Source organism: Myotis myotis, unplaced genomic scaffold, assembly GCF_014108235.1.
Source record: "Myotis myotis isolate mMyoMyo1 unplaced genomic scaffold, mMyoMyo1.p scaffold_m19_p_17, whole genome shotgun sequence".
In the NCBI taxonomy this organism is placed as follows: Eukaryota; Metazoa; Chordata; class Mammalia; order Chiroptera; family Vespertilionidae; genus Myotis; species Myotis myotis.
This window is the reverse complement of record NW_023416321.1, coordinates 41,005,964-41,023,412: the sequence shown is the minus strand read 5'-3', so window position 1 is coordinate 41,023,412 and position 17,449 is coordinate 41,005,964. Positions and strand designations below refer to the sequence as shown.

At 50.5% G+C, this 17,449-nt stretch overlaps 2 protein-coding genes across 11 annotated transcripts in view; one reads left to right on the top strand and one right to left on the bottom strand.

Moving 5' to 3' along the window:
- MYH10 (myosin heavy chain 10) overlaps nucleotides 1–17,449 on the top strand; it is a 146,819-nt gene that overhangs the window by 126,217 nt on the left and 3,153 nt on the right. For all 9 annotated transcript variants that reach the window (XM_036341557.1, XM_036341553.1, XM_036341558.1 and 6 more), the window contains 11 exons: nucleotides 2,287–2,391; nucleotides 3,765–3,917; nucleotides 4,559–4,807; nucleotides 5,083–5,295; nucleotides 7,294–7,506; nucleotides 8,520–8,681; nucleotides 11,064–11,192; nucleotides 13,636–13,724; nucleotides 14,518–14,641; nucleotides 14,724–14,932; nucleotides 16,206–16,314. In XM_036341557.1, the coding sequence (XP_036197450.1) occupies nucleotides 2,287–2,391; nucleotides 3,765–3,917; nucleotides 4,559–4,807; nucleotides 5,083–5,295; nucleotides 7,294–7,506; nucleotides 8,520–8,681; nucleotides 11,064–11,192; nucleotides 13,636–13,724; nucleotides 14,518–14,641; nucleotides 14,724–14,932; nucleotides 16,206–16,314 (1,755 nt within the window). The remainder of the gene's footprint in view (nucleotides 1–2,286; nucleotides 2,392–3,764; nucleotides 3,918–4,558; nucleotides 4,808–5,082; nucleotides 5,296–7,293; nucleotides 7,507–8,519; nucleotides 8,682–11,063; nucleotides 11,193–13,635; nucleotides 13,725–14,517; nucleotides 14,642–14,723; nucleotides 14,933–16,205; nucleotides 16,315–17,449) is intronic.
- NDEL1 (nudE neurodevelopment protein 1 like 1) overlaps nucleotides 467–17,449 on the bottom strand; it is a 71,062-nt gene continuing 54,079 nt past the window's right edge. For both annotated transcript variants that reach the window (XM_036341569.1, XM_036341563.1), the window contains 2 exons: nucleotides 2,218–2,313; nucleotides 467–1,333 (listed from right to left, as the gene is read on the bottom strand). In XM_036341569.1, the coding sequence (XP_036197462.1) occupies nucleotides 1,153–1,333; nucleotides 2,218–2,313 (277 nt within the window). In that variant the 3' untranslated portion in view covers nucleotides 467–1,152. The remainder of the gene's footprint in view (nucleotides 1,334–2,217; nucleotides 2,314–17,449) is intronic.

Genomic DNA, 17,449 nt, shown 5'->3' with positions numbered 1-17,449 from the left:
TCTTAAACTGGACCGGAGGGCCGGAACAAACGCATGGATGGAGTGTTTGTATGAACTAATATAAATTCAAAGTAAACATCATTACATAAAAGGGTACGGTCTTTTTTTTTTTTTTTCGGTTTTATTCATTTCAAATGGGCCGGATCCAGCCCGTGGGCCATAGTTTGCCCACGGCTGGTCTAGTCAATAAGAGCAGGAACAATGGGCAAAAAAAATTGTACCTAGTCTTGGGAAAGGCTTGTGAAACTGGGATTTTTTACACCGTGGTTAAGTGTAAGTTAACACAGCCTTCTCTGGAGGACAGTGTGGCAGTTTTGGTGCCACGAGCCTGGATAATATTATACCCCTGCCCAGTGACTTCACGGCTAGAGGTTTGTCCCAGAGAAACCATTAAGGATGTGCACACAGATTCCAGTCAGCCTCTCTACTGCAGAAGTGTGCATAGAAGAATATAGCTGGAAGTATAATTGTTTTTATTGTTTGCACACTTACTGTGCAAACAATTCAGTAGGAGTGTCTGTTGGTGCGAAAGATGTAATTAGTGTGCTGCACTGCAAACAATCAGCGTGTGGCGTGGAGACCCGGGCCCGGCGTGCGGCCCCACAACAGCGGTGACTGACCGCGGTGAAAGGGCACAGGAAGGAAAGGGACGGGACCCTGCGAGGCCCTCAGAGAGCAGCACTGGCCCCGCAGCTGCAGGGGAGCCCAGACAGCGCCCGGGTGGTGACTAGGGGCCGGGCACGGGCGCCCTCTGCCTGGCACAGACCAAAATGCCAGATCCAGAGGGAAGCAGGTGTTCGACATAAACCAGTGTTCACACGAATGTGAGAAGTGGGAGGCCCGCCCGCCTCACGACTCATCACTGGGAAGACTCCCAGGAGCTTTGTGCTCCTGCTCCTGGTTGAGGCACAGCCAGCCATTTGTCACGTGGGAAACGTAGGAGCCTCCCAAAGTCTAAGCTCCCTGACGCCAGCCAAGGGCCGCCTCGCGAGCGCCTCTCTGTAGCGGAGTCGGGTGTGATGCTCAGGTGCTCACAGACCCACGCTTTCCTCTGAGATGTCAGAACCGCGTGTGGTGGGGAGGCGAGGCGAGGGGCGCTCCCGGACCAGCGCTGCGACGGGCATGCATCCGGCTCCTGTCCGTGCTCTCGGGTCATTGCTCCATCACCCTGGGCCGGGCCGGGCCATGAGCAATGAATGTGAGGCTCGGAGGCCGGGCTGCCTGCCTGCCTCGGTGGCTCCCCTCGCAGGTCACGGCGGGTGGTGTGCTGGGACCGGAGCCCTTCTCCACGCTGTTGCCAAGACTGATGGCGTGTGGCTCTCTGAAGGACGTGCTAAGATGAGCAAAAATGGAAATGTCTTCGCTTAGAAACTTGTTTAACTTGTCCCTCTGCTAATCTGACTGGAGGACCAGCTAAAACAGAGGGGCCCTACTGTCCCCTCCAGATCCCTCTTCCTTTCTTACACCCCCGTCCCCAGACCTGTGGAAGGTCTTACACCGTGGGGACCTATAATGGGGGGAGGGGTATTTTAGAGCTAGCATTAATTGATGAAAAAAATTTTTTGACCACATTATTCATAAAATTTGACCATAAGAGGTAACTAAGTGTTCATGATAAATATATAATACCAATTAATACCAATGTTCTAAGTATATTAAGGTATGGTTCCATACAATATTATATTTGTTTCAACATGCAATACCTTAGGATGTCATCGCCACACTGCGTCTGGTAGCCATCTGTCCCCGTGCAGTCATCACAACCTTATTGACTGGATTCACAGAGTGAATCCCAGATGTTTTAAAGCTTAAAGAGACTAGAATCTAAACTCTGAATCTCTCTGATAAAACTTCCAAGTTCTGTAAGAATAGTAATCATACTGCTCCCCGCCCCCCGCACATGGTCACTGCTTTTCAGTGTGAAAGAGGATGGAGTAGCCGCCTGCTGCCCTCAGGCCCCTCACAGGCGGGCAGCCCTGGGCGGCTTGTAACTGCCTGTTCACTATAAACCAGACAGTAGCGGCTGGGAGAGCCGCCATGCGTGCGCCCTGCAGTTCCAAGCTCCCTGTCCTCTCCGTGGGGAGAGACGACGTCCTTGTGTGTGGCGGCTGGGACAGTGCCTGCCCACGTGGGCACTGTTGGGAGGTGACAGGCGCTCGGTGAGAAAGTCCTCCTTAACCGAGTTGGCGTCCTCCCTCAACGCTGCTTTATGCTCACGTGAGCGGTGGTTCTGGGCCGTTTATCTGCTCACTGACGGATTGCATGTAACTTTGCTCCTCCTTGCAGAATGAACTGGATAACGTCTCCTCTCTCCTGGAAGAAGCGGAGAAGAAGGGCATTAAATTTTCTAAGGATGCAGCTAGCCTTGAGTCTCAACTGCAGGATACACAGGTATTCCAGGGGGAGTGAGGGGCCTTTAATAACACGACCATTTCCGGAATCGATATGTGAATTGCCTTCGGGTTTCCGGTGACTTCTGTCTGGAGCCACTTGCACTGTGACAGCCGTGACATTCGGGAGCCCCTGAAGCTCAGGCTCAGTGCGGAGCCCAGGTCCTGTCGCACAGGCACGTGGGCCCGGCGGGGGCGCTGCCTGGGCCATGGCTCGCCCGCAGCGTCCTGTTGCACACACGGGTGTCGCTGGCCATTTCAATAAGGGGGTTTGTTCTAGTTGAAATTTCAATACGCTGACCTCAGAGAAAGAGTCCATTTTGTAAAAGGGTGGGCTGAAGCTTGCTGATCGTACTTTCATAAGACTTGTGTTAAATTACTGGTTAGGATGGCAGTTATGTTAATGACCATGATAATATGAACATAATGTAGCAACTTTCTTGGAGATGTAAAATTTTTGTTAAATTTTCAAACTTTCTATGGAGCGTATTTGCTAGGTTCTGGGCTGGGTGCTGGGGATACAGGTTAAAGATCGAGACACACAGGAGTGGCATCGGAGGTAGTGGGACAGGGTCACTGTGCTTAGGGCCTACTCTGTGATGGCGAACCTTTTGAGCTCGGCATGTCAGCATTTTGAAAAACCCTAACTTAACTCTGGTGCGTGTCACATACAGAAATTTTTTGATATTTGCAACAATAGTAAAACAAAGACATATTTTTGATATTTGTTTGATATATTTAAATGCCATTTAAGAAAAATCAACCAAAAAAATGAGTTCGCGTGTCACCTCTGACACGCATGTCATAGGTTCGCCATCACTGGCCTACGCTGTGCCGAGGCCCCTCCTGGCTGGTGAGGGACAGAGGACCGCTCACAGAAAGCTGCCTGTGCCTCTGACGGCGTTAAGTGGGAAAGACCTGTTTGCCCTTACGTTTTAGAATAATTACTCGGGCAGAAAGTGTAAAGGAGAAGCAATGGAAGGGTCGCCCAGTCCTGGAGGTAGTCATCCTCCTGAGAAATGCCAGTGCCTGGGCCGGGCGGGGCGGGGCGGGGCGGGGCGGGACAGGCAGAGGGTCTAGAAATGAGGAGGTGCCGGAAGGGGAGGTGTCTTGGCCACGTGCAGGTTCCTGGCCTGGGCGCTGGCTGGGTGGACAGAGGATGCTGCCATTCCTCCTGAATGAGTTTGAAGCAGTATTTGTGTTAAGAGCTTTTATAACGTGATCACATGTTTTTAAATCTCTTCTGTTTGTTAATATCACTGGGTATTTCTCATACACTGAGGCTCTCTGTGCTTTATGACATGCATTTTTAATGAGGTCTTTTGTGAGGGTGATGAAGGTAACTGAAGTATCGACCTTTTATAAAATAAACAGGAGCTTCTTCAGGAAGAAACACGCCAGAAGCTGAACCTGAGCAGCCGGATCCGGCAGCTGGAGGAGGAGAAGAACAGCCTGCAGGAGCAGCAGGAGGAGGAGGAGGAGGCCAGGAAGAACCTGGAGAAGCAAGTGCTGGCCCTGCAGTCCCAGGTGTGTCCTTGGGAGGCGGTGGTGGCCGGGAAGTGCGTGTTAGCAGCTCGCGTCCCGCTGTGCTGGATTGCTTCAGCTCACGTGGGACCGTTAACTAGGTTGCACTAAATAAAGCCCGTTAAGTGGTTTTTCTTTGACCCAGCCAAATGCCGATGCTGTGCTGGCTCTGATATTGGAAGCATTTAAATTAAAGACACAGGCCCTGGCCAATGTGGCTCAGATGAATGGGGGTCGTCCGCGCACCAAGGGGTTGCTGGTTCGATTCCTAGTCAGGGCACGCCCTATTGCAGGTCTGACCCCCGAGTGGGGGCCGTGCAGGAGGCAGCCGGTGGATGTTTTGCTACCATATCGGTGTTTCTCTCCGCCCGCCACTTCCTCAGTCTGAAAAGCAATAAAAAATATTTTAAAATAAAGACACAGGACTGTATCAACTATGTAAGGTTTTAATCCCATCATCACTTTGTAGATTATTAGCTAAGAAATTAAGTTACTGTCTGAGATTAATTTGCTCAAAATCAAATAGCACTGATTTGTTATTTCTTCCCACAAAATACTAAAAACACGTTTTTTCTTTCTTCCTCAAATGTGAAAATCAGTTGACATCTTTACTATTGATCTTTTTTTCTTGACGTAAAACCTAGTTGACTGATACAAAGAAGAAGGTAGATGATGACTTGGGAACAATTGAAAGTTTGGAAGAAGCCAAAAAGAAGCTTCTGAAAGACGGGGAGGCGCTGAGCCAGCGCCTGGAGGAAAAGGCACTGGCCTACGACAAGCTGGAGAAGACCAAGAACCGCCTGCAGCAGGAGCTGGACGACCTGATGGTGGACCTGGACCACCAGCGCCAGATCGTCTCCAACTTGGAGAAGAAGCAGAAGAAGTTTGACCAGGTGGGTTCTTGCTCTGCGTCCCTGTCTCTCTGACTCCAGAGCCAGTGCCACCGGCCTTTCCTCCGGCAGAGCTCTCGGTCCTATTTTAGTTTAAAATAATGTTTTCCTATTGGGAAGCAAGATACACTTACAGCAAAATTGGAAAAAGCAGAAAAGGAAAAAAGGGAACACCCATAATCTTGCAGCAGTGTTCTCAGCAATAGGTCAGACATGATGGGTGCGTCCACGTTGCTTTTGAACTTGTTTTTAACCTTTCCCGATGCCATTCCGTGTAGTTGCTGGCAGAAGAGAAGAACATCTCTGCTCGCTACGCGGAAGAGCGGGACCGCGCGGAAGCGGAGGCCAGAGAGAAGGAAACCAAAGCCCTGTCCCTGGCCCGCGCCCTGGAGGAGGCCCTGGAGGCCAAGGAGGAGTTCGAGAGGCAGAACAAGCAGCTCCGAGCAGACATGGAAGACCTGATGAGCTCCAAGGATGACGTGGGCAAGAACGTGAGTGTCCCTGGGCTGGTCCCGTCACAGGGGGAGCAGGCAGCTCCTTGGAGGGCCGGGGGGGCCTGGGAGGGCCTGGCCCATGGCTAAGCACGAGGCTAGAGTCTTCTGGAACCAACGGCCAGGTTTCCTGCCGCCTGCTCCTGGTGTGGCGTTCCTGTAGCAGCACCTGCGGGTGGTGGAGGCTTGTTGATTCTTGTCCCTTTCACGGGCCCTTCCGCCCGGACCTGCTTCTGGCGGCCCTTTCGCTGGAGGGGCTCACGGCTCCTGAGTGAGCAGGTGGTTGCCAAGCACGAGGGCCGCTCGGAGGGAGGCAGGTGGGACCTCTCCGCCCGGAGCGGGGCCTGGAGAGGAGCGAGGTGGGCTTCCCAGGGAGCCCGTGTCTTCCCTGAAGACTTCAGGTGCACCGGGGACGCGCTCACAGTGGGAGTCTCGGGGAACTGTTTCTCCTCCCCCACCACCTCGCCCACAGGAGCCGCGCTGGATCCTATCCCCCCGCACGCCCCCCGCCCCCCAGTGTCCCCCCGCACGCCCCCCTCCCCCCGCCCCCCAGTGTCCCCCCGCACGCCCCCGCCCCCCAGTGTACAATGTGAGGACAGTCAGCGAGCCCGGGCCCAGGACTCAGAAACAGGTTCAGGACGAGGCTTTCCCACCGGCGTCCGTCTGCCCAGCAGAAGCCAGAACCTCTCTCAGCCTAAGCTTCCTCACCTGCCAAATGCACAGCACCTTTGCCCGGATGAGTGAAGCGACTGCAGGTGCTTCGCAAAGCACCGTCCTCTACAGTCTCCTTTCCATGGGACACGGGCTCCCCGGCCACAGCGGAAGGGCGGGAGACTGCCCACCTCTCTCCCGGGTCTCCGACAGCCTCGTGCCCAGGGACCAGCCCGTGGACCAGGAGAGGCACCTGGGGTCGGAAGGGCTGTGGTCAGTGAGGCGTGGAGCGCTCCACATTCGCTTTCTCTAGAGCAGTGGTTCTCCACCTTCTGGCCCTTTAAATACAGTTCCTCATGTTGTGACCCAACCATAAAATTAGTTTCGTTGCTACTTCATAACTGTCATGTTGCCACTGTTATGAATCGTCATGTAAATATCTGAGATGCAGGATGGTCTTAGGCGACCGTGAAAGGGTCGTTCGACCGCCAAAGGGGTCGCGACCCACAGGTTGAGAACCACTGCTCTAGAATAACTGACGGTCACACATTTATTCCCAAAACATTTCTGTTGAGCCTGTGACGGGCCAGAGGCTGCTGAGACGAGGCCCCGTGGTGCAGTCTCCTCACCTGCCCCCGAGAGCGGCACAGCACGGACCCCAAGGGGGGCGGCAGCACCTGCGCTTGCCGGTCTGAGGGGAAAGCCCGTCAGAGAAGGGCGGCCTCTGTCGGTGCCCTGCCTCAGGCCTCACACCCCTCAGATTCAGAAGTTCCCACGTGTGCGTTTTCGTACCAATGACCTTCCCCAGCGGGAGAGCTGTAGGGCCGCGTCCAGACGCTATGAAGGCAGGCGCTCTGCATTGTTCTTCGGCTTTAAAGACCTCTCAGCGTCCAGGTCGTCAGAGAATCAAGTGCTGGTTACCGAGCACGTGTGAGCAGAGGCGTCAGTGCTGTCCGTCACATGGCAGCCTGGACAGGACTGGCAGCAGCCCAGAGGGGAAGGGAGGGGTCGCGGGGGCCGGAAGCTGGCCCGGTGCCTGCCGTCCACCACGCTGGGGCCTGTAAGCAGGACGCACTGGCCATGCTGCACCCCCGCTGGGGGTCAGCTCTCGATGCCACCTGTGGTTTAGGTCCGTGGTCGGCAAACTGCGGCTCACGAGCCACATGCGGCTCTCTGGCCCCTTGAGTGTGGCTCCTCCTAAGCCTTAGGAGGACCCTAATTAAGTTAATAACAGTGTACTACCTATATGGTTAAGTTTAAAAAATGTGGCTCTCAAAAGAAACTTCAGTCGTTGTACTGTTGATATTTGGCTCTGTTGACTAATGAGTTTGCCGACCACTGGTTTAGGTTCATGAACTTGAAAAATCCAAGCGGGCCCTGGAGCAGCAGGTGGAAGAAATGAGGACCCAGCTGGAAGAGCTGGAGGACGAGCTGCAGGCAACGGAGGACGCCAAGCTGCGCCTGGAGGTCAACATGCAGGCCATGAAGGCCCAGTTCGAGCGGGACTTGCAGACCAGGGACGAGCAGAATGAAGAGAAGAAGCGGCTGCTGATTAAGCAGGTGGGTGGGGCGTGCGGCCATCCTCACGTTAGAGCACGTTAACGAGTCAAATCATCAGGTTTATTCTTTACATTTAATGTAAGTAAATTCCTGGTCTCAGGCAGTATCGGTGCTGCTTACAAGGCAAAATCATCGATAGAAAAGCCCTCAGTGAAATCTCTGGGGAATATGGTGTAAATGCATGTTCCGTGGATCTTAAAGGTACGGGTGAGGAAAGAATCTAAACGTATTGACAGGTGGTTCAGCTTATTGCTTACGTTCCAATCACGTGTCCTCAGTAAACCACTCTCTAAAGGAGAAAAAAGATATTTACATTTTTGTAACTAAAATAGTGGTTAGGCACTTATGATTTATGTTCTTTTTAAAATGTACATTAAATTTCTAAAAATTTACTTTAAAAAATTTTGTGAATATTGTGACACTCCCTTGGAGTTCATGGAATCAATTCTTAGATATTTAAGTGGTTTATCTTCATTCCACTAATTTTATTACATTAGTCACTTATTGATAACAAATTAGCTCAGATTTAGTGGCTTAAGACAACACTTGTTACAGCCTCTGTAGGTGGGGAATTCTGGACTCAGCGGGTGCATTGCCTGGGGGCCTGGTGGGCTGGGGGATCCTGTCCAACAGGCTCACCCCCGTGGTATTGGCCCAAGACCTCAGCACCTGGAACCTGGGCCTCCCCACGGGCTGCTTGAGTGTCTGTCCCTGGAGGGAACTCCAAGAAATGGTCCTGTCTTTCCATTTTGTTGCATCACCTGGAACATGAACTTGGGATCAGGGATGCAGCCCTGGTGGGTGCCTTGTAGCAGTCGGTGGAAATGGTGTGTGCCAGGTGGTGTTTTGTAAAGATCTGTGAACAAGATGCCACTACTGTGGCTTCCTGTTAATAACAGTAACTGCTTGGGGGCGGGGGACCTGTGCAGTCACCAGAGCCCTGTATGGCGCCAGGCTGCCTGTCCTTTGTGCCAGGATCCGGGGTCTGACCGGCACACGGTGCTGTCTCTTAGGTGCGGGAGCTGGAGGCAGAGCTGGAGGACGAGCGGAAGCAGCGCGCGCTTGCTGTTGCTTCAAAGAAGAAAATGGAGATAGACTTGAAGGACCTTGAATCTCAAATTGAGGCTGCAAACAAGGCTAGGGATGAAGTCATCAAGCAGCTTCGTAAACTTCAGGTATGTGCAGCCAACCAGAGGTCTTCGATGGTGTCGTCCTGCCCGGGAGGAAGGCCTGTGCGACGCCCAGCCTGACATCTTACCGCCAAGAGCCGTCACCTTGGCTGTGGGGGTGCAGCAGCCCCAAAGGTGGCACGTCGCACTCAGCACTCAGCGAGCTTGGGCAGAGCCGGGGTGGGGTCAGCAGGTGGAGCACCCACCAGTAGGAATGCTCTTCGGGCTCTGAACAGCTTCTGTTGGCGCTTCGCCAACGGGGCCACGGAGCCACCAGAGGGGAAGGTGGTGTTGACTCCCCCCCCTGGGTGCCGTGAGCGTTGGTCATCGTTTCAGTCTGGTTCAGTTATCACTTGTGCTGGTGTCACCGTCACATGACAAACCTGGTGCATGCAGGAGGGGACGGTCCCTCCTATACGCAGGCACTTCTTGGGGGGTATTTGTTGGACGAAAAGCTTTAGAAAACCTCCTTCCCTTTGACCTTGGTGATTCCACATCTTGAAAATGTGTTCTAATAAAATATACAGATGAGAAGGAATGTTCATATACCAAGGTCACAGCTAAAATGTTCCTGATAGCAAAACTGGAAACAACCTAAATGTCGGTGGACTGACAGCCGTTTAAATGCTGGAGATGTGTGCGCAGTGATAGCAGGGCTTACATGAGCAAAGGAAGATACTGTGTAGGGCAGTTTAGTTTATAATCCTGCACGTGTGTGTAGATGTTTGCATATAGTCGTGTAGATACACATACTTAGAGAATTTAGAAGGAAAAGTCATCCCTGGATAATATATCTATGAAACCACTGCCTGACCCAAGGTCATGTTTTCTCCCAAGAGTTTTAAACCTTACTCTTTTAAACTCCGTTTTGAGTTAATTATCATGTGGTTTTATATATAAACTCACCTTTATTTATTTGGATATGGATATCTAGTTGTCCCAGAACCATCTGTTTAATAGACTATTCTTTCCCTCATTGAATTAATTCTAGTCCACTGATCTATGTGTCTGTCCTTATGCAAATACTACAGTCTTGACTACCATAACTTTGTAAAGTGTAATTTCTCCAACTTTGTCCTTCTTTTTCAAGACTGTTTAGCTATCCAGGTTTTTTGCAATTCCATGATCCTGAATTTTAGGATCAACTTGTCAATTTCTGCGAGAGAGAGAAAAAAAGGCCAGCTCGGGTTCTGATATTGTGTCCACTTGATAGATCAGTTTGGAAGCATTACTATCTTAACAATATTGTCTTCCAGTCCATGAACATGGCCATCTTTCCGTTTATTTACCTATTCTTTACCTTTTTTCAATGATGGTGTATAGTTTTTGGTGTATTGGCCTTATACTTCTTTAGCTAAATTGGTGCCTAATATTTTATTCATTTTGATGCTATTTTAAGTATAATCATTTTCTTAATTTTTTGAATGTTTATAATTAGTGTACAGAAATAAAATTGACTTTTGTGTATTGATCTGTATTCTACAACCTTCCTGGACTTGTTTATTTGTTCCAGTGGGGTTTTTTTTAATGAATTCCTTAAGATTTATAGTACACAAGATCTAGTTTTATTTCTTCCTTTCCAATCTGGATGTCTTGAGTATCTTTTTCTTGGCCTAACTGCTTTGACTAGACTCTCCATTATGATGTTAAACAGAAGTGGCAACGTCAGATATCCCTGTCTTGCTGCTGCTTTTAGGTGGAAAGCATTCAGTCTTTGACCATTAAGTATCGTATTATCATAATAGCTGTCAGTTTTTCCCTCATTGAATTAATTCTATTCCCTTGATCTATATGTCTGTCTTTATGCAAATACTGTAGTCTTGATTGCTGTAGCTTTGTAAATTTTGAAATTTGGAAGTGTGACTTCTCCATCTTTGTCCTTCTTTTTCGTGACATATAGTTCTATGGGATAGAATAATCAATGAGGGAAAGACCAGTCTTTCTAACAAATAGTTCTGGGACAACTGGATGGATGGCCTTTCTCAACGTTGAGGAAATTTCTTTCTATTCAGCTTACTGTTTTTATAATGAAAAGGGTGTTAGATTTTGTCAAGTACAACTTCTGAATTTTGAGATGATTATATGATTATATTCTTTTTCGTTATCAAGCCAACCTTGCATTGCTCATATGTATCTCAGTTGGATGGTGGGATATAGTGGTGTATAAGTTATATGTATGATTTTTTATATGTTGATGGATATTATTTTGTTGAAGATTTTTGCATATATACTCATAAGGCCTATTGGTCTGAATGTTTTGTGATAGCTTTGTCATTTCTATATATTTTTATTTTTTAATGAATGTATATTACTTTTATAATCTGGGAAAAAAACTGTCTAAAGACAAAGAATGAAAACTGCCCAAACCTGCTTCCTATTTATCTTTAGGCTCAGATGAAGGATTACCAGCGTGAGTTAGAAGAAGCTCGTGCCTCCAGGGATGAGATTTTTGCTCAATCCAAAGAGAGTGAAAAGAAATTAAAGAGTCTAGAAGCGGAAATCCTTCAATTGCAGGAGGTTTGTTTGCTTATTCATCCATTTGTTCAACAAATATTTGTCCTTGCAATTCTCTGAGATCAGATAACTATCTTAATGTCGTCGTAGCCGTGTGTAATCTCTCTGTCCATTTTTACTGTGTGACTGGACCATCTTATTGCTTTAGTTCAGTAAAGTGGTCAGACTGATGCTGTTCGTATATCCCTCTACCTGGCTGAAGGCAGAGGAGCTGACTAGTAGCTTTTCAAGTCTTGTCTTCTGTGTAAGAAACAGGAGTGATGTGTACTTAGTGCTGGCAAGCATCAGGACCACGTAGCTGAACTCTGACCTCAGTGATAGAGATGGCCTTGTGTATACAGAAGCACTATGTGTGAGGTTATGTTTCATTGAATCTCTAAGTGAATCATCTTGTAATCCAACAAGTGTTACCAAGAACAAGTAAATGCGGAGTTGAGCTTGCAAGAAAGAAAGGGCACTAACTCCCGAGGTGTCAGAAAAGTAGAAGGAAAATCCGTAAGTAAACACTGAGCAGATCCTGAGAGTACCCGAGAGTCAGCTTCCAGGCTAATCCTTCTTGGTTTCTATTCTGTTCATTTTTGCTCGTACCTTTATTTCCTTTGGATTTTTTCTTGAGCTGGGCACTCAGTAATTTCCAAGCTTCCCTCTTGTCTAATATGTTCATGGGACACTATAAATCCCCCTCAGGGTAGTTTTCACTGTATCCTTCCTATTTGTTATTTAAATGCCAAATTTTTCTAATTTCTACGGTTTCTCTATCCTATGAATAGTTTAAAAGTGCGGTTTAAATTTCCAAATGTATGGCGTTTATTTTTTCTTCGTTGATTTCTAGTTTTATGGTTAGAGAACAGAGTCGAGCAGCTCTAGGGCCATGTGTGCTTCAAGAGCAAGTGGATTCGCCACTGAAGCAGCGTGTCAGGGCCTATGTACGTTGTCATGTAGTTGACCAGTGAGGCCATCCCCAGAGGTGATGGGCTCTGGGAGCCTGTGTCCTGTAGGGCGCCTGGCATGGCCTGTGTCCACACACCCTGCAGGCCAGCGCTCTGTGTCTTCAAAGCTGCAGGTCTGCAGACCTTCAGACAAGGCTCACTACCTCGCGGAGGGGACTGACTGGAAAGCTAGCCTGTCCTCCCGTCTGTTTCTCTGTTTTTCCTTACCTCCGGCACCTTTGTTCATTAGGTTACAGGCCCTCGGGGCCTCCCCTTCCTCCCCGGGGCCCCTCCCCTGTCTGTCGCACACCCAGCCAGTGGTCGGGAAGGAGCCCTTGCCGGGCCCAGGAAACTCGACTGCAGAGGCCAGATGGCAGAGCTGCGCTTGCACAGTGTGTTCGACAGAGGCCTTCGGTCCGGCCCTGCGTTCCACCTGCTGCTGTCACAGCTGGACGCGTGCCTGCCCCACGTGCTGGCTGTGCGCTGGAGCCAGGCCTTTTGGGGGGCCTGCATCCTGTGCTCTAACTAGACGCAGGTGCCCGTGCACAGCACAGAGGAGCTCTTTATGCAGCCCTGCTCACAGGCATCCTGAGATGTGCTCCTCCAAACACAGCACCATGTGGAGGGGCAGCTGGTGGGAAGCAGCTCTGGGCAGGGGGGGGCAGGACCCTGAGTGTCTCCTGTTCGCCAACCTTGAGGCTTTGGGCAAGGCCCTTCATCGACGGCCTCGGTTTCCTCCATAAAATAAGGGCGCTGTGCATCTCAGATTCTGAGACTGTGATCTTGATCTTGACCCAGGGGGGTGAGAAATGCACACAGGCACCTGCCTGGGGGAGATCCGCTCCCCAAGGAAAGTGCAAAAGCTGCCATCGGGCAGCTCTTCCTCCAGAGGCGGCAGGCACCGGCGTCCCCTTGCCCTGCCCAGTTCTCCGAGGCCCTGCAGAGCCCAGGAGCCTGACGGCCAGGGCTCCCATCTCCTCAAGGAAGAGGCCCTACACACCACCCAGGCCCTGCCTTGAGCTGAGGTCAGACCCCACCCTTCCCGGGGGGCTGTGCTCACTGTACTGCACCAGCACCTTGTTCTCTGGTCTGTCTGGTTAGTGTGCTTTACGTCCACACTGTACTCCTTGTCTGTGCAACAGATACTTCACGACCATGAATTGCCATAGTCCTGGGTTTGCATAAAGCTTCGCTCAGTTCATGTTTAAGAAACACCAGCTTTCTCGGGAGGGCAGGAACATAGCCTCCCCTGACACTGGGGCAGCCACGCCCTTACAGAGACTAGGCCTCCCTCTGTGGGCACCTTTGTGTCCGGATGGTGACACAGCACAGCACCTGGCTGACCTGCACCCGAATACTCCCTCAAAAACCTTCCAGTGTTATTCCTCAAATCTAATTGCAGTTTCAGGCACACACAGATGCCTGAGCAAGGTGGCTGCAGCCTGCGGGCTTCATCAGATTTCACATTTGACAAAACATTAACAGCCAGAGCTTAAATCCTATCTGACTTCATTTAGGAACTTGCCTCATCCGAGCGAGCCCGCCGACATGCTGAGCAAGAAAGAGACGAGCTGGCGGATGAGATCGCGAACAGCGCCTCTGGCAAGTGAGTCTCCTGCAGCAGTGGGAGGGGTAGCCTCTGGAAATGAGTGGCGGCCCCTGGTTCTCTTGGCACCTGGGCCTGCTGCACCGAGAAGGCCGTGGCGGGGTCCGGCAATCAGGGGTCAGTAGTTGGTTTGCTCGTTTGGTCAAATTCTGGAAAGACGAGCACAAGATGCTCCAGGCAGGTCCCACTGTGCCAGTCATGCCCACAGGTGAGGAGGAAGTACATTCAGAATGAACCCGGTTCCGCAGACTGTACGGCCTCGCAATGCAATCTTCACTCTTAAATTCATTAGGTTTGGCAAGTAGGTTCCTTTGACTTACCTTTTCTTGAATGAGTTTTCATTGAAAGATCTTTTTTTTCCAATTAGGACGTTGCTTTCTCTATTTAATTACCATCTGCGGGCTCATCACGGTCAGTTCCTAGCGTGCCGTGAGGAGGAGTTAGCGTTTTACCTCAATGCTCTGGGCAACCAGTAGAGTTTAAAGTAGAAGTGCCAGTCTTTTTGCCCTTTGAAAGCTGCTGGCCGTGGAGAACAGATGGAGGGGCAGCGGGGAGGCCACTGGGAGGCTCCCATGGTCCAAGTGAGAGGTGAGGGGGCCTAGAGGGGGCAGGCTAGGGCAGAAGTGAGTGGTGTTTGGAAGTGTGATCAGCAGGACCTGACAGATGCTGGACGGGTGCAGGGGAGAGAAAAGTCGAGTGGTGCTGTTTGTAGCCTCCAGGTGGGAGGAGGAGCCCTCTGAGCATGCCCGGGGCACGGGGCTGGCGTCGAGCTGTCCGCCTCCCTGCCCCACAGGTCTGCTCTGCTGGATGAGAAGCGGCGCCTGGAGGCACGAATCGCACAGCTCGAGGAGGAGCTGGAGGAGGAGCAGAGCAACATGGAGCTGCTCAACGACCGCTTCCGCAAGACCACGCTCCAGGTGACTCAGGCGGCTGCCCGTCACCCGGGAGGGGCCGTGCTGCCCGTCTGGCACGAGTGACTAAACCGTCTCTCCTCTCCAGGTGGACACACTGAATGCAGAGCTGGCGGCCGAGCGCAGTGCTGCCCAGAAGAGCGACAATGCGCGCCAGCAGCTGGAGCGGCAGAACAAGGAGCTGAAGGCCAAGCTGCAGGAGCTAGAGGGTGCTGTCAAGTCCAAGTTTAAGGCCACCATCTCGGCCCTGGAAGCCAAGATTGGGCAGCTGGAGGAGCAGCTTGAGCAGGAGGCCAAGTAAGAGGTTTTGATGCCCCAAACCCGGGGCCCTCAGACTGCGGCCCGCGGGCCACATGCGAGTGCAAATACTGTGTTTGTTCCCGTTTTGTTTTTTACTTCAAAATAAGATATGTGCAGTGTGCATAGGAATTTGTTCATAGTTTTTTTTAAACTGTAGTCCGGCCCTCCAACGGTCTGAGGGACAGTGAACTGCCCCGTTTAAAAAGTTTGAGGACCCCTGCAACTAAACCAAAACTCACTGCATCTCTGCGGGCCAGGGCCAGGGCCAGCCTGCAGCCAGGCACTTGCCCTAGAGGGAGTCCCTGTGGCAGGGGAGGTGGCAAGGATACATGTCATCAGAGAGAGAGAGAGAGAGAGAGAGATGGTGTGAGCCTCCAGGAAGGCTGGGCTCACCTGTCAGCTCTGCCAGGATTCAGCTGGTCAGACTGTGCCAGGATTTTCTAGGTGCCAGAGTTTAATCCTTCCAGCTAACTCCATCACGGTCCATTTCTGTATAACATTTGTCCAGGAACAAATGGACTTTTTCTGTTTGTTGGGGAAAAGTCAAAAAGTCTAAAATTCAGGACTCAGACCAGACATGATTCAGAAGCACTGACACGCGGCCTTATTCAGACTCATAGGAGCTTTAATAGGAGAAACATACACCAAGAGTCACAGGTTGAAGAGGCCCACATTTCCCAGGCACCTTTACTGCTGGACATAGTGCATCTCTGAGCTCCCGCACGCTGTTGTCAATGGGGTTCACCCAATAAGCTCGCTCTCCTTCCTAAGGAACAGTGTAGGCCTGTCTAGAAACATGGTGATTTGCCTTCTAACTAAACTAAAGGGTGAGTGTGGGCGGTCCCCTCCCCCATTAGCTGCCATAGACCTGAGCATCACAATGGGTCTTTGTTCTCGTCTCCAGGCTAAGAAGTTAGGTGATTAGAATAACCAACCAAGGTTTTTGTCTTCAAAAAGTCCGCACTCCATATGGCAGGTAGCTTGTGTGTAATGTTTGATCTTTAGGAGATCCCTCAATTAATGCCTGCATCTGAAGGAATACTCTTTATCTACCTGTCAGTGTTAGAATACATTATTATGGCCCCTCATGACCAGAAGGGAAAAACTTCTGGGCCGTATTATCATAATTTATTCTCATCAGAGAGGCCCTGGAAAACACTCCCAACATTTGTCATCTTCCAGAGAAAAGGGACTTTAAAAATTATTTCCTCAATTCGAACTATCACGTCAAGAATTACAAAGGCTAATTAATGGTTGATCATCTTCACAGGGAACGAGCAGCAGCCAACAAACTGGTCCGACGAACGGAGAAGAAACTGAAAGAAATCTTCATGCAGGTTGAAGATGAGCGTCGACATGCAGATCAGTATAAAGAACAGGTAAGGGAAGAAGGTGGGCCAGGATGAAATGTCTTCCATCTTAGAAATGCTTTACAAGGAGACGATGCAAAAGAGCCACGTGTTACCATTTGGTGACTAAATTAAGAACATGCTCTCTGAGGCCCTGGTTGGGTTAGCACAGTTGGTTAGAGCATCGTCCTGATACACCAAGGTTGCGAGTTTGATCTCGTCAGAGCACATACAAAAACAACTGATGAGTCCATAATAAGTAGAACAAGTCAATGTTTCTCTTTGCAAATAAAAGAAAAATTGAAAAAAGAAAATGCTGCCCTAGCCAGTTTGGCTGAGTGGATAGAGTGTTGGCCTACAGACTGAAGGGTCCTGGTTTCGATTCCGGTCAAGGGCACATGCCCAGGCTGCGGGCTCGAGCCCCAGTAGGGGCTGTGCAGGAGGCAGCCAATCAATGATTCTCTCATCATTGATGTTTCTCTCCCCCTCTCCTTCTATCAATAAAAATATTTTTTAATGCTATTTTAAACTCTTAAATTCTCATATTTTAACACACACATGCTGTTGCTGCCAGGCACTCCTGGGTGCTGGGGACACAGGTAACTAAGACTCCGTCCCCACCCCTCGGGGCTCCCCCACCCCAGAAATACAGAGGAGGGGCAGGTGAGAGCACACTGAGGGCATTGAAGTTTGAGGCCAATTTCCTCCCCGAGGTGCACGCTTCATGAGTGCAGCGATCTCTGCCTCGCTGTCAGTCTCCCTCCCCAGCATCTCAGATGCCTAGAGTAGTTCCTGGGCGGTGTTAGCGGTCACTGTGTCAGCTGAAGGGGGGTGGATGCAGAATAGAAAGCAGAGAGAAACAAATGTACTACATGCAGGACCTGAATGGTTTTCCTTGTCTGCATCCAGGCATCTTTTTTTTTTAAGTATCAGGAGAATCTAATAAGACTGCGGCCAGGTCTGCATAGACAATAGCCTAGGTAGCTGAGGCGGACGGAGATGATTCTACTGCCTTTGCCCCAACCCCCCTCCCTTTTCTTCCCCTGCTCATGAGGCACCCCAGCCTTCCCTTCCTACCCCCACCCTCAGCATAGAGCAGGGGGCATTTCTGGGTGGGCGTGAGCTGCACGAGCGTGACCACATCAGGTCTTCATGTGAGGCTTTG